At 50.2% G+C, this 15,789-nt stretch overlaps 1 protein-coding gene across 2 annotated transcripts in view; it reads right to left on the minus strand.

Annotated features, from left to right (window-relative positions):
- Positions 1-15,789, minus strand: part of IL17REL (interleukin 17 receptor E like) — a 290,191-nt gene that overhangs the window by 18,343 nt on the left and 256,059 nt on the right. The window contains exon 10 of one of the 2 annotated variants that reach the window (XM_077264877.1): positions 6,436-6,537. The exons of the other annotated variant lie outside the window; for it this stretch is intronic. Within the exon in view, the coding sequence (XP_077120992.1) occupies positions 6,482-6,537 (56 nt within the window). The 3' untranslated portion in view covers positions 6,436-6,481. Of the gene's footprint in view, positions 1-6,435; positions 6,538-15,789 lie in introns of those variants that run through there. 2 annotated transcript variants of the gene reach the window in all.

Raw genomic sequence — 15,789 nt, forward strand, 5'->3', positions numbered from 1 at the left:
TCAATGAATTCATCTAGGGGTGCAGTGATCATATTGACACCACAGGTGAGTCACAGAATTTTATACCATTGGGCAGTGAAGAAAAAATAACTACCGTATATACTCTAGTATAATCCGACATGAGTATAAGCCAAGGCACCTACTTTTGCCATGGAAAACTGGGTAAGCTTATTGACTAGAGTATAAGCTGGGTATGCATTGTCCCCCTCATCCCTGTCCTGCTATGCGTGGCTCCCCCTGTCCTGTCCTGCTTTGCATGGCTCCCCCGTCCTGTCCTGGTATGTGGCTCCCCCATCCTGTCCTGGTATGTAGCACCCCTCGTCCTGTCCTGGTATGTGGCTGCCCCTGTTGTATGCACATGGCTCCCCTGGTCCACATTGCTCAGCTCGCCCAGTCCGCATTGCTCAGCTCCTCCGGTCCACATTGCTCAGCTCCCCTGGTCCACATTGCTCAGCTCGCCCAGTCAGCATTGCTCAGCTCCCCCGGTCCACAATTCTCAGTTCCCCCTGTCCACATTTCTCAGCTCCCCCGGTCCGCATTGCTCAACTCCCCGGGTCCCACATTGCTCAGCTCCCCAGGTCCCCTTTGCTCAGCTCCCCCAGTCCGCATGGCTCAGCTCCCCTGTCCTGCATGGCTCAGCTCCCCCGTCCTACATGACTCAGCTCCCCTGTCCCCCATGGCTTGGCTCCCCCATGCCATGGTTGTAATGGTAATAAATGAACATGCACTCCACTCCTATGGGAGTGGAGATGTGTTCATATTCATTACCTTAATGAGTGGTACCACGTGACCGCTCAGCACAGGAAAGGAGAACCACCGGCATCGGGACAACGGAGATGCAGGGATGGAGATGCAGGTGCGAGGAGATTGAGTACGATGGGGAGGGGGGTCAATGTGAGCCATGCATACAACCATGGCACGGGGGAGCCAAGATATTTGAGGTAAGTAGGGTTGTTACGAGTATATGCAGTACATTTCTACCATCAAAATTTTGCTTTAGCCCCAGATTTCATATTTTCACACAAAAAGTGGGTAAAATGGCACCATAACTTGTCTCACAATTTCTACTGAATGTGGCAATACCCCATATGTGGGTGTATAGCACTACTGACCCATACAGAGAGACACGGGAGGAATGGAGCGCTATTTGCCTCCTGGAGCGCAGATTTTCCTAGAACAATTTGCGGACTCAATATACAGAGCTTCTAATTGCTAGAAGACCAGAATCCCCTTCAAGTGACCCCATTTTGAAAAGTATAAACTTTATTCCCCTTTAATTTGACTTTTATTGGATGCCCAGGGCCAAGGACTGAGTCACCGCTGCTGTGACCACTCCCTTAAGAACCGGTGGCCCTAGCGGGTACTCCATTTTGGCGTCACGAACAGGATGGACCGACCCAGCAAGCCCGGGTCTCGTTCACCTATCATGGTCTGGGTTACCAAACGGCACGAAAGCCATACCCACCCACTGTAAAGACTTCAATGCAAAAAGGATTTGTCCATCAGCCAGAGGGATCCGCCTCCTGGTACGGCTGTCGGGAAAAGAAAAAGGATCCACCCACGAAGGGTGGAGGACGGAAGGTGGATGCGCGGGAAAGTGTGCTGCAGGAGAGGTGGCAACAAACCCAGTGACCACCATGGTGAGTGGTGGACAGAGAGCTCTGGAGCGTGGGGTGGAAATGATGGACCCCCCCAGCCGACAGGAGGACTCGAACCAGCTGCCTGCGGTAGACCCAGAGTTCCTTGGAGAAGTGGTGCAGGAGTTAGGTCACCAGCTCCAGGAGATGCAGCCTACTGCGGTTGTAAAGTGGAAGGAGGCCCTGCTGAAAAAAGTGTCTTAACAGAGTGTAACCTCGCGACCAGCAGTGGAGAAGGAGGAGACCGGCATCAGAGAGAAAACATGTACTAACGTTGCCCCAGTGGCCGATGAAACCTTAGTTGGGCCCTTCAAAACCCAGCCAGCTCTAAAACCCGACCAGGCGTTTAAAAACATAGCCTGGGACCAAACAGTAGACATCGGAGATAAACTGGCGGCCCCGCTGCAGCCAGAACTCATGTCCTGGGAGGTGCATAGTGAGAGAGTGGTTATCTGTTGGGAGCACCAGGGGACGGATTTGATGTTCCCAAGGGAGGCCCAAGCAGGAGCAGCCCGGGTAGAGACCCTCAGTTGGGAGGACCTTGCCGGCAGAAGCTACCCAAATTGGATGAACTTCTTTGCTCAGAAGGCTGCAGGCCTAAAGAACTGCCTTGGAAGAGAAAGTGAGAAGTGGCAGAATGTAAATGTAAATAGATAGTTAACTTGGTTAGGTATGAAAATGCAGCGCCCCAGAGTCCTGGTCGTTGCAGTACTGTGGCTCCGCCACTAAGGGGAGCTATGGTACGTCTGATGACACTGAAGGAGTTCATCTGACCAGGTATCACAGACACCAATACATTTCACCGTCGGGCCTCCTGGGGGAGCTAAGGGTTCTATTCATTAGGCCACTCCTCACATACTGGTAAAACTGGGGGTCAGGCAGGAAGTTAGGACAGAAAGCTGACTGGGTTGGAACCAGGCAACACCTTGTGGCAGAGGGTGTTGTGGGAGAAGATTCAGTAGGGTCCCTGTCAGGGGTGGGATCCTGACAGAGGCCTGGCAACTTGAGCGAACGTAACGGGACCATGCCTGCTCAGCATAGCGGCGGTGCCCAAGGAGGGATTGGAAGCAAGATAGATTGTGCTGAGTGAGAAACGAGATCAAAGCAAGGAGGAGAATACCAGTAGGAGTCGTGCTGTGAGACCGAGGCAACATCCTACTGAGGCGCACAACCGGCGGCCGGAACGCCGAGGGAGTATTACAATATTCAGCTTCAGGCAATACTCTAAACCAACGGCAGGACAGTCAGTCTAAGGCGGGCTGTCTCACCTAAATCACCTATGCAGTCTTGGGGGGCAACTTGTGGAGAGGGGCGACTCTAGGGTCCCGGAAGAGCTCCGAGCCTACCCGTCATACGGGTGCCGTCCTAACCGTAACATCAGGGAGGGACGGAGGATTAGCAGAGCATCATTTAATCGAGTTGTGAGGGAACTTAAGAAACGGACACAACAGTTGTGGGGACTTTCCGTAAGCACAGCAGGGAAGGACCGCAACACCTAGCGCTAGAAGGAAGGCACAGATTTCCACCTGTTAAGAGAACTCTGGAGGTGCCATTGGACCGGCCAGACTTGCGCAGCCTGGTTATCTGGATTCCGGACTGAGGACCCAGAGATCTTCAGTAAAGAGGTAAAGAGACTGCAACCTGGTGTCCTTTTTATTTACTGCACCGCACCACTACAGCATCACCACCACCATCATCTACCCACATCTATTACTGTACGCCCCTCAGCAGGGTCACGGACCGGGTCTAGCCACTGTGACAACCCCAGAGCAGAGACTCAGAGGCCCAGTACCGGGTACCCCTCGGCCCTGCGGCGGTGGGGGCGCTACAAAAATAGTTAAGAATATGTGTTAATATGATGTGCCTTATTAGTAAGTAAGAGTGAGTGCTTGCAAAATTTAAAGACAATGTAGTCATGGACGGTGAGTGGCCAAAACTTTTATTGTACAAAGTTAGCACTTAATGTGCTCCTTGTTGTTTTTACATTACCCCTTTAGATTGCGAGTAGGACATTCTATGTCTTTAACAGAAGACCAAAGTACAAAAAACTGTCTGGTGTGGCCAAAAAAGTGGTCCAACAAGGTGACCAGCTATGCCCCATAGCCGTGCCCAGGGCCTAGGTTTGGGGTTTGAGAAGGGTTCCTCCATATTGCACTAAGGACAGTGAGTAGGATACCCGACTCGGGATCCCACTGTAAAACTCGATTGAGAAAAGTAAATTAAGAATGATGCTATGCTTTATGCTCTGTTATTGATATGTAATGTTAAAGTACAATACCTCCCATAAAGGGAAGAAATAGTTATACTGTTTTACTTGTTGAATTACAATTCAGAAAATATTTGCATGTTTTTAATATTTTACTTGCTCTGTTCCAGTCAGTGGATGTGCTGTGTTTAACAGGGGGGAATGTGGCACCCTTAAGGTCCAGTCACCACAAAGGTACTGCACCTCAGCCAGAGGTGTGGTATTCCACTCTCGGGTAAGGAGGGGGCACTACCCGAGACCCACACTAGCATCCAACACACCACAAATGACCAGGAGATCTGGGCGGACCCTATTGAGGGAGGGCCCCATCTCAGGCTGGAGGGGGAACTAGGTAGAGGGTGTGGGTGGAGAAAGTGACAGTTAGGGGAGTTGTCATGGAAACAAGAGGGAGGAGTTAGTCAGAGAGAGGAGAGAGGAGTAAGAGGAATTGTCTGAGAGAAGCTCCTGAGAGAAGGAAGGAAGGAATGGGTCCTAGGGGCCAGAGAAGTGAGGAATCCACCATGGGTGCCCAAATCCACGCCGACCATCGTCGGGTGGAAAGACAAGGTCGCAGTGGGGGAACCGGAACCCAGACTAGTGGAGAACTACAAGGCTCAGCTAGCAAGCAGGAGGCTGTGTTAACTGTACGTGTCATAGCCACAGTCACACACATTCGCCGAAAAGGCAGCCACTTAGGATCAAGGGGACCAGGAGGACATCGCCCGACAAGATCCAAGGCTGCTGGCTTGGGAAACTGTGTGTGAGGTGCAGGTCAGGAGGGCAAAGCCAGCACAGAGAGACAGCCAGGAAGGACACATAAGAAAGAGGGTCTCGGCAAATGGAACCCCAATTTACATGAGAGCTTGCTGGACCACAGACCCGGAGGACACTTCACCCGGCTGGGGACTGCATATAAGAACTGTGAGTAAAGTGTGGAAACTGCACCCTGCTGTGTCCTCTGAATTATTACTGCATCACCTGCCCTGCATCACAACATTCACCCTCATTGACTTTAACCCTTTTACTGCCCTGGGGCCTAGCTCTACCCGTCGAGAGCTGAAACATCTCTGCTGCGTCACCATCTGCCCCAGTGGACCTGAACCGCAGCGTCGGCCATTTCCCTATTGCCAAGCACCACGGGTGACGTCACCAACCAATCCCTTATAAACTTTATTCCCCTTTAATTTGACTTTTATTGGACGCCCAGGGCCACGGACCAGGTCACTGCTGCCGTGACCATCCCCTTAAGAACTGGCAGACCTGACCTGAGTACCCCACGGCCGTAGCGGGTGCTCCTTATGTATATTCACTTCCTGAGATTACCACTCCTATTTTCTGTGTACTTCTGTGTTGCTGAAGTATACCACACTATGTTTAAGTCCTTTCCATTCCTATCACTATTGATGTACTGTGCACTCTGACCACTTTTTTCTAGGTAATAAAACTATTAAAATGGCCACTGCAATCCTTGCCTCATCCTTTATAGCAGCTGTTAAAGTAACTGTGGTTACGATTAGAGCAGGCATATACACAGTGTTCAATTGCTATTACAGTACTTGTAGACCGCTGCCTCACTATTAAAACAAAAAGGCCTTTTCAGGGCTAAATAATGTCCTTTCTCTAGTAAATACCGCTGTTATGGGCATTCAGTGTAGGGATAGCTGGTGGAGGAGGGATAGTTTTGAATTAGAGGCATATAGGCAGGGTTTATTGTCTTAGGCCAGAGTCATACTATTGTATAACATGGCCGAGTGCTATGCGATCAAACATCGCATAGCTATCAGAATCCTGTCAGCACCGGCGCACTGCCACGGCTGAACAGGGTGACTCACCAACACTGCGGGAGAACCAGGGTTCAGATGCCGCGGGGAAAGCTCAGGCAGACGGGACCTGAGCAGCGTGCTGAGGATGGCAGAAAACAGAAGGACCTGCGATCATGTGACCACAGGGGGTGGGGCTTAGCATCCTGCTGCTGGAGATGAGTACAGGATTCTACAGGGACCCTGAAATAGAGGAGAGGGGAACTCAGGTCGGACAAGCGGGGGTCATACACGGAGAGGGCAGCGTGGTACAGGAGGGGCGATCAGAGAATAGTCAGAACGTAAGCAAGGAGTCATACACAGAGATAGCAGTGCAGTACAGGAGGGACAGGCAGAACTCTTAATGGGAACAGAACCAGATCAGAACCAGACAAGCATAAAGAAGCACAGGCACAAAGCACAGACACAGGCACAACAGGGTCACACACACTCGGCCAAGGGTCAGAGTATAAGCGACGAGGAATGACCCCACAATGAGGCTATAAGAAGCCTCCCAGAATCCAATAGTGATTATAATAGAGTTTATATTTCTCCTGAGCCTTAGAAATATTTACATGAACCTTAGTCCAAAGATGCTTGAGACGATTGAGCCCGTCCTCTGCCCCTGGACAACCAGAATCTATTCAAGAAAATTCGCCAAAATGAGGGTTCATCCCATAATTAATAAAAAATGGTGACCTACTGGTAGATTGGTTTACCCGGTTGTTGAAGGCGAATTCTGCTGATGGAAAGGCATCAGACCAGTTGCTTTGCAGGGTAGAAGTCAGGCAATGAAGAATTTACTCAAGCGACTGGTTGGTGTGTTCAGTTTGTCCGTTGGTTTCTGGGTAATACGCTGAGGAAAAAGACAGAGATATCCCCAATTTTTTGCAGAAGGTCGGCCAGAATTTAGACACAAACTGAGTCCCTCTGTCTGACACAGTATTAGTGGGGACCCCGTGTAAGCATACCACCTGGGACAGGATATATCTAGAGAGCGTCTCTGCTGAAGGTAAACTTGTCATGGGTACAAAATGTGCCAACTTAGAAAACCAATCCACCACTACCCAAATAACCGTATTTAGGGTTGAGCGACTTTCATTTTTTTAAGATCGAGTAGGGTTTTGGGAAACCCGATTTTGTCCAGAGTCGAGTCGAGTGCAGTCGGCCGATTATCGCTAAAAGTCGGGGATCGACCGAAACACGAAACCCAATGCAAGTCAATGGGGAAGCATAGTCGGCAGTGAGTGGAGGCCAGGAAAACACCTACAGTGCCCATTTTAATGCCAAAAACATCCATTCTTGTTTCTGAAGCTTGCCAATCTTAATTAACTGTATAATAATAGTTGGGCATAGGGAATTGGGGGAAAGTTGTGGGGGGAGTAGGGCTGGCTCAAGTTTTTCGTGGGCCCAGGAAATGCGGACTACGTCACGGCGGTGTTGCAGGGAAAGGTAAGTATTTAAAAGTTGCAAGTGCTGTGATCCTGAGCAAGCAGGGGGGGGCCCACTCGTTCGCATTGCCACTGGCACAGGGCCCCTCAAAGTACGGCGGTGTGTTTGCATGGCGGGGGCGCCTCCCACCAGCAGCGACACTTTTGCGTACTCTGAGGGGCCCTGTGCCAGTGACGTCGCCAACGAGTATGCCCCCCCACCTGATGAAGGAACCTGCACTTTCATCTGCACCTTCCTCTTTGTCCCTGTGTAAGGTGGTATAACATGCGGGAAGGGGAACCTTACTTTCAGCAGGGTCAGATTCTGGCTGTGTAGAGTACAAGGGGAATGTAGTGGTCTAGGTCAATGTACCAGCAGACTCATTTAGCAGTGGCTGGGCAATGGGCAGGATGAGGAGGAAACAGATATAGGGCCAAAGAATAAAGTAGGCTACATGCAGTTCAAAATTGGTAACAGGACTAAACAGGCGGCATTGCTTTGTTCAGTGGAGTAGCAAACCCAAGAGCAGCAGACACTGTTTCAAGGGCCTAACCACACTAGTAGGCCAAATGCAGTTTAATATCTGATAGTATAGGGCGAAAGCCAGAATGTGGAAGCTCAGCTTTGTTCAGTTGAGGACAACACCAGGGAGGGGCAGACACCTTTAGTAGGCCGGAAAAGCCTATTGCATTTTTTAAAATGGTAATTTGGAGCAGAAGGTTGAAGCTCAGCTTTATTTAGTTGAGGACAACACCAGGCAGGGGCACACAGACAGACACCTTTAGTAGGCCGGAAAAGCCTATTGCATTTTTTAAAATGGTAATTTGGAGCAGAAGGTTGAAGCTCAGCTTTATTTAGTTGAGGACAACACCAGGCAGGGGCACACAGACAGACACCTTTAGTAGGCCGGAAAAGCCTATTGCATTTTTTAAAATGGTAATTTGGAGCAGAAGGTTGAAGCTCAGCTTTATTTAGTTGAGGGCAACACCAGGGAGGGGCAGAAGCCGTTAGTAGGCCCTAACCAAAGTTGAAGGCCAAATGCAGTTTAATTTCTGATACTATAGGCCGAAAGCCAGAAGGTGGAAGCTCCGATTTAGACAGTGGAGGACAATTTGAATTAGGGACTGCAGACAGACTTAGTAGGCTGTCCCCTGTGGACCATGCATCCACCACATTAACCCATTGCGCCGTAATGGACACGTAATCTTCCGTGGCCATGCCTACAGGTCCATGCGTCTGTTGTCAGGTGCACCTTTGTACTCACAGATTGCCAGAGTGCATGGACAATGCGGTCTTCTACATGCTGGTGGAGGGTTGGGATGGCTTTTCTCGCAAAAGAAGTGTCGACTGGTTAGCTTGTAGCGTGGTACAGCGTAGTCCATCATGGCCTTATTAATAGTAAATAAAATATATAACTAGGCTCTATGAACTTTTAAATAGGTTCCAGGGGTACACGGGCAGCATTGGTGTGGTCAGTGGAGGAGTATTGCAAGTAGGGGCTGCAGACAGGCTATCAAAGGCCTAAAATAACAAACAGTAGGCAGTCATGGCAGTTTTACATCGGTTACATGGATACACAGGCAGGCACTCCAGGCAGCATTGTGGTCAGTGGAGGAGTATTGCAAGTAGGGGCCGCAGACAGGCTATCAAAGGCCTAAAATAACAAACAATAGGCTCATTGCAGTTTTACAGCGGTTACATGGATAGACGGGCAGGCAGCTTGGTGGTGAGTGGAGGAGTATTTAAAGTAGGGACCGCAGACAGGCTATCAAAGGCCTAACATAACAAACAATAGGCTCATGGCAGTTTTACAGCGGTTACATGGATACACGGGCAGGCAGCTTGGTGGTCAGTGGAGGAGTATTTAAAGTAGGGACCGCAGACAGGCTTCAAAGGCCTAACATAAGAAAATGGGCTGGCTGTAGGCACTTTATAATTGGTTCCAGGGGTACACGGGCAGCAGTGGTCTGGTCAGTGGAGGACTAGTGGAAGGAGGGACCGCAGACAGGCTTCAAAGGCCTAAAATAACAAACAATAGGCTCATGGCAGTTTTACAGCGGTTACATGGATACACGGGCAGGCAGCTTGGTGGTCAGTGGAGGAGTATTTAAAGTAGGGACCGCAGACAGGCTTCAAAGGCCTAACATAAGAAAATGGGCTGGCTGTAGGCACTTTATAATTGGTTCCAGGGGTACACGGGCAGCAGTGGTCTGGTCAGTGGAGGACTAGTGGAAGGAGGGACCGCAGACAGGCTTCAAAGGCCTAAAATAACAAACAATAGGCTCATGGCAGTTTTACAGCGGTTACATGGATACACGGGCAGGCAGCTTGGTGGTCAGTGGAGGAGTATTTAAAGTAGGGACCGCAGACAGGCTTCAAAGGCCTAACATAAGAAAATGGGCTGGCTGTAGGCACTTTATAATTGGTTCCAGGGGTACACGGGCAGCAGTGGTCTGGTCAGTGGAGGACTAGTGGAAGGAGGGACCGCAGACAGGCTTCAAAGGCCTAACATAAAAAAATGGGCTGGCTGTAGGCACTTTATAATTGGTTCCAGGGGTACACGGGCAGCAGTGGTCTGGCCAGTGGAGGACTAGTGGAAGGAGGGACCGCAGACAGGCTTCAAAGGCCTAAAATAACAAACAATAGGCTCATGGCAGTTTTACAGCGGTTACATGGATACACGGGCAGGCAGCTTGGTGGTCAGTGGAGGAGTATTTAAAGTAGGGACCGCAGACAGGCTTCAAAGGCCTAACATAAGAAAATGGGCTGGCTGTAGGCACTTTATAATTGGTTCCAGGGGTACACGGGCAGCAGTGGTCTGGTCAGTGGAGGACTAGTGGAAGGAGGGACCGCAGACAGGCTTCAAAGGCCTAACATAAAAAAATGGGCTGGCTGTAGGCACTTTATAATTGGTTCCAGGGGTACACGGGCAGCAGTGGTCTGGTCAGTGGAGGACTAGTGGAAGGAGGGACCGCAGACAGGCTTCAAAGGCCTAACATAAGAAAATGGGCTGGCTGTAGGCACTTTATAATTGGTTCCAGGGGTACACGGGCAGCAGTGGTCTGGTCAGTGGAGGACTAGTGGAAGGAGGGACCGCAGACAGGTTTCAAAGGCCTAACATAAGAAAATGGGCTGGCTGTAGGCACTTTATAATTGGTTCCAGGGGTACACGGGCAGCAGTGGTCTGGCCAGTGGAGGACTAGTGGAAGGAGGGACCGCAGACAGGCTTCAAAGGCCTAAAATAACAAACAATAGGCTCATGGCAGTTTTACAGCGGTTACATGGATACACGGGCAGGCAGCTTGGTGGTCAGTGGAGGAGTATTTAAAGTAGGGACCGCAGACAGGCTTCAAAGGCCTAACATAAGAAAATGGGCTGGCTGTAGGCACTTTATAATTGGTTCCAGGGGTACACGGGCAGCAGTGGTCTGGTCAGTGGAGGACTAGTGGAAGGAGGGACCGCAGACAGGCTTCAAAGGCCTAAAATAACAAACAATAGGCTCATGGCAGTTTTACAGCGGTTACATGGATACACGGGCAGGCAGCTTGGTGGTCAGTGGAGGAGTATTTAAAGTAGGGACCGCAGACAGGCTTCAAAGGCCTAACATAAGAAAATGGGCTGGCTGTAGGCACTTTATAATTGGTTCCAGGGGTACACGGGCAGCAGTGGTCTGGTCAGTGGAGGACTAGTGGAAGGAGGGACCGCAGACAGGCTTCAAAGGCCTAACATAAGAAAATGGGCTGGCTGTAGGCACTTTATAATTGGTTCCAGGGGTACACGGGCAGCAGTGGTCTGGTCAGTGGAGGACTAGTGGAAGGAGCTACCGCAGACAGGCTTCAAAGGCCTAAAATAACAAACAATAGGCTCATGGCAGTTTTACAGCGGTTACATGGATACACGGGCAGGCAGCTTGGTGGTCAGTGGAGGAGTATTTAAAGTAGGGACCGCAGACAGGCTTCAAAGGCCTAACATAAGAAAATGGGCTGGCTGTAGGCACTTTATAATTGGTTCCAGGGGTACACGGGCAGCAGTGGTCTGGCCAGTGGAGGACTAGTGGAAGGAGGGACCGCAGACAGGCTTCAAAGGCCTAAAATAACAAACAATAGGCTCATGGCAGTTTTACAGCGGTTACATGGATACACGGGCAGGCAGCTTGGTGGTCAGTGGAGGAGTATTTAAAGTAGGGACCGCAGACAGGCTTCAAAGGCCTAACATAAGAAAATGGGCTGGCTGTAGGCACTTTATAATTGGTTCCAGGGGTACACGGGCAGCAGTGGTCTGGTCAGTGGAGGACTAGTGGAAGGAGGGACCGCAGACAGGCTTCAAAGGCCTAAAATAACAAACAATAGGCTCATGGCAGTTTTACAGCGGTTACATGGATACACGGGCAGGCAGCTTGGTGGTCAGTGGAGGAGTATTTAAAGTAGGGACCGCAGACAGGCTTCAAAGGCCTAACATAAGAAAATGGGCTGGCTGTAGGCACTTTATAATTGGTTCCAGGGGTACACGGGCAGCAGTGGTCTGGTCAGTGGAGGACTAGTGGAAGGAGGGACCGCAGACAGGCTTCAAAGGCCTAAAATAACAAACAATAGGCTCATGGCAGTTTTACAGCGGTTACATGGATACACGGGCAGGCAGCTTGGTGGTCAGTGGAGGAGTATTTAAAGTAGGGACCGCAGACAGGCTTCAAAGGCCTAACATAAGAAAATGGGCTGGCTGTAGGCACTTTATAATTGGTTCCAGGGGTACACGGGCAGCAGTGGTCTGGTCAGTGGAGGACTAGTGGAAGGAGGGACCGCAGACAGGCTTCAAAGGCCTAACATAAGAAAATGGGCTGGCTGTAGGCACTTTATAATTGGTTCCAGGGGTACACGGGCAGCAGTGGTCTGGTCAGTGGAGGACTAGTGGAAGGAGGGACCGCAGACAGGCTTCAAAGGCCTAAAATAACAAACAATAGGCTCATGGCAGTTTTACAGCGGTTACATGGATACACGGGCAGGCAGCTTGGTGGTCAGTGGAGGAGTATTTAAAGTAGGGACCGCAGACAGGCTTCAAAGGCCTAACATAAGAAAATGGGCTGGCTGTAGGCACTTTATAATTGGTTCCAGGGGTACACGGGCAGCAGTGGTCTGGCCAGTGGAGGACTAGTGGAAGGAGGGACCGCAGACAGGCTTCAAAGGCCTAAAATAACAAACAATAGGCTCATGGCAGTTTTACAGCGGTTACATGGATACACGGGCAGGCAGCTTGGTGGTCAGTGGAGGAGTATTTAAAGTAGGGACCGCAGACAGGCTTCAAAGGCCTAACATAAGAAAATGGGCTGGCTGTAGGCACTTTATAATTGGTTCCAGGGGTACACGGGCAGCAGTGGTCTGGTCAGTGGAGGACTAGTGGAAGGAGGGACCGCAGACAGGCTTCAAAGGCCTAAAATAACAAACAATAGGCTCATGGCAGTTTTACAGCGGTTACATGGATACACGGGCAGGCAGCTTGGTGGTCAGTGGAGGAGTATTTAAAGTAGGGACCGCAGACAGGCTTCAAAGGCCTAACATAAGAAAATGGGCTGGCTGTAGGCACTTTATAATTGGTTCCAGGGGTACACGGGCAGCAGTGGTCTGGTCAGTGGAGGACTAGTGGAAGGAGGGACCGCAGACAGGCTTCAAAGGCCTAAAATAACAAACAATAGGCTCATGGCAGTTTTACAGCGGTTACATGGATACACGGGCAGCTTGGTGGTGAGTGGAGGAGTAGTGCAAGGAGTGTCTGTCCCAGTACTCCCAAAATATAAATAGATGTTAATGTCTCGCAAAACAACCAAAACAAAAAAAAAGGTGGCATACTTAGGTACAGGGGTGGGCTCATCTGCTGAGTTTCTGACATAGTAATTTGGCAGTAACTATTTAATGGTGCCAATATAGGACACAGACACAGACTACTTTAAGTTGCATCGTAGATGTCTACAAATTTGTATTGTCAGTGCCAGACATTGAATGATGTCAGCGAATAGACTAAAGATTGGTGGAGCTGTGCGACATAATTTTGCATGTGGTAGAGCACATTTTGAGCTGGGGTAGGGGGGAACTCTCTAGAGGCCGGCGGGACCGCCCCAGGGCCCCTCATGTTACAACGGTGTGTCTGACGTTGGGTGCGCACCACCACCGCCAGAGACACTACATTGTACTATGAGGGACCCAGTAGCAATGCCGTCAACCAAAAGCGAGCACACCCACCTCTTCAGACAAACAGCAGTCTCACGGGTGCTTGCGCCAAGTCGCGATACCACGGCCCCGTGTGGGGAGTTTGGCCATTTAGGGAGGTGTAAACATGTCGTATGCTGTACAATCAGCTGCAGCAAATTAGACATTAGAAAAGTAATTCACAGGCAAGAGCCTTTCATAGGAAAGCTAGGTGTCGGCCGGGCAAGGTGGGGCAAAAGATTTCGAAATCCAGTTGTGGTTCATTTTAATGAATGTTAGATCGTCAACATTTTGGGTAGCCAGACGAGTCCTTTTTTCGGTTAATATTGAACCTGCAGCACTGAATACTCTTTCTGATAGGACACTTGCTGCCGGGCAAGCAAGCTCCTGCAATGCATATTCTGCCAATTCTGGCCAGGTGTCTAATTTGGAGGCCCAGTAATCAAATGGGAATGACGGTTGAGGGAGAACATCGATAAGGGATGAAAAATAGTTAGTAACCATACTGGACAAATGTTGTCTCCTGTCACTTTCAATTGATGCAGCAGTACCTGTCCTGTCTGCGGTCATAGCAAAATCACTCCACAACCTGGTCAGAAAACCCCTCTGTCCAACGCCACTTCTGATGTGTGCACCCCTAACACTCCTAGTCTGCTGCCCCCTGGAGCTCGTGTGAGAACGATCACGTGCGCTGTGTGCTGGGAATGCCTGAAGCAAACGGTCAACAAGAGTTGATTGTTTGGTTGCTAATATTAGTTCCAAGTTCTCATGTGGCATAATATTTTGCAATTTGCCTTTATAGCGTGGATCAAGGAGGCAGGCCAACCAGTAATCGTCATCGTTCATCATTTTCGTAATGCGTGTGTCCCTTTTTAGGATACGTAAGGCATAATCCGCCATGTGGGCCAAAGTTCCAGTTGTAAAATCTCCGGTTGTGATTGGTTGAGGGGCAGTTGCAGGCAAATCTACGTCACTTGTGTCCCTCAAAAAACCAGAACCCGGCCGTGACACGCAACCAATTTCCTGTGCCCCCGGGAAAGGTTCGGCATTAAAAATATACTCATCCCCATCATCCTCCTCGTCCTCCACCTCCTCTTCGCCCGCTACCTCGTCCTGTACACTGCCCTGACCAGACAATGGCTGACTGTCATCAAGGCTTTCCTCTTCCTCTGGTGCAGATGCCTGCTCCTTTATGTGCGTCAAACTTTGCATCAGCAGACGCATTAGGGGGATGCTCATGCTTATTACGGCGTTGTCTGCACTAACCAGCCGTGTGCATTCCTCAAAACACTGAAGGACTTGACACATGTCTTGTATCTTAGACCACTGCACACCTGACAACTCCATGTCTGCCATCCTACTGCCTGCCCGTGTATCCTCCCACAAATAAATAACAGCACGCCTCTGTTCGCACAGTCTCTGAAGCATGTGCAGTGTTGAGTTCCACCTTGTTGCAACGTCTATGATTAGGTGATGCTGGGGAAGGTTCAAAGACCGCTGATAGGTCTGCATACGGCTGGCGTGTACAGGCGAACGTCGGATATGTGAGCAAAGTGCACGCACTTTGAGGAGCAGGTCGGAGAACCCAGGATAAGTTTTCAATAAGCACTGCACCACCAGGTTTAAGGTGTGAGCCAGGCAAGGAATGTGTTTCAGTTGGGAAAGGGAGATGGCAGCCATGAAATTCCTTCCGTTATCACTCACTACCTTGCCTGCCTCAAGATCTACTGTGCCCAGCCACGACTGCGTTTCTTGTTGCAAGAACTCGGACAGAACTTCCGCGGTGTGTCTGTTGTCGCCCAAGCACTTCATAGCCAATACAGCCTGCTGACGCTTGGCAGTAGCTGGCCCATAATGGGACAACTGGTGTGCAACAGTGTCATCTGCCGATGGAGTGGTTGGCAGACTGCGTTGTGGAAGAGCTGTAGCTTCTGCAGGAGGACGAGGAGGAGGAGGAGGAGGGGGTGCGAACGCCTACAGCCAACTGTTTCCTAGACCGTGGGCTAGGCACAACTGTCCCTAAATTGATGTCGCCTGTGGACCCTGCATCCACCACATTTACCCAGTGTGCCGTGATGGACACATAACGTCCCTGGCCATGCCTACTGGTCCATGCATCTGTAGTCAGGTGCACCTTTGTACTCACAGATTGCCTGAGTGCATGGACGATGCGCTGTTTAACATGCTGGTGCAGGGCTGGGATGGCTTTTCTGGAAAAAAAGTGTCGACTGGGTAGCTCGTATCGTGGTTCAGCGTACTCCATCAGGGCTTTGAAAGCTTCGCTTTCAACTAACCGGTAGGGCATCATCTCTAACGAGATTAGTCTAGCTATGTGGGCGTTAAAACACTGTGTACGCGGATGCGAGGATAAGTACTTCCTTTTTCTAACCAGAGTCTCATGTAGGGTGAGCTGGACTGGAGAGCTGGAGATCGTGGAACTTTCGGGTGTGCCGGTGTACATGGCAGACTGAGAGACGGTT

This window comes from Ranitomeya variabilis, chromosome 5, assembly GCF_051348905.1.
Source record: "Ranitomeya variabilis isolate aRanVar5 chromosome 5, aRanVar5.hap1, whole genome shotgun sequence".
In the NCBI taxonomy this organism is placed as follows: Eukaryota; Metazoa; Chordata; class Amphibia; order Anura; family Dendrobatidae; genus Ranitomeya; species Ranitomeya variabilis.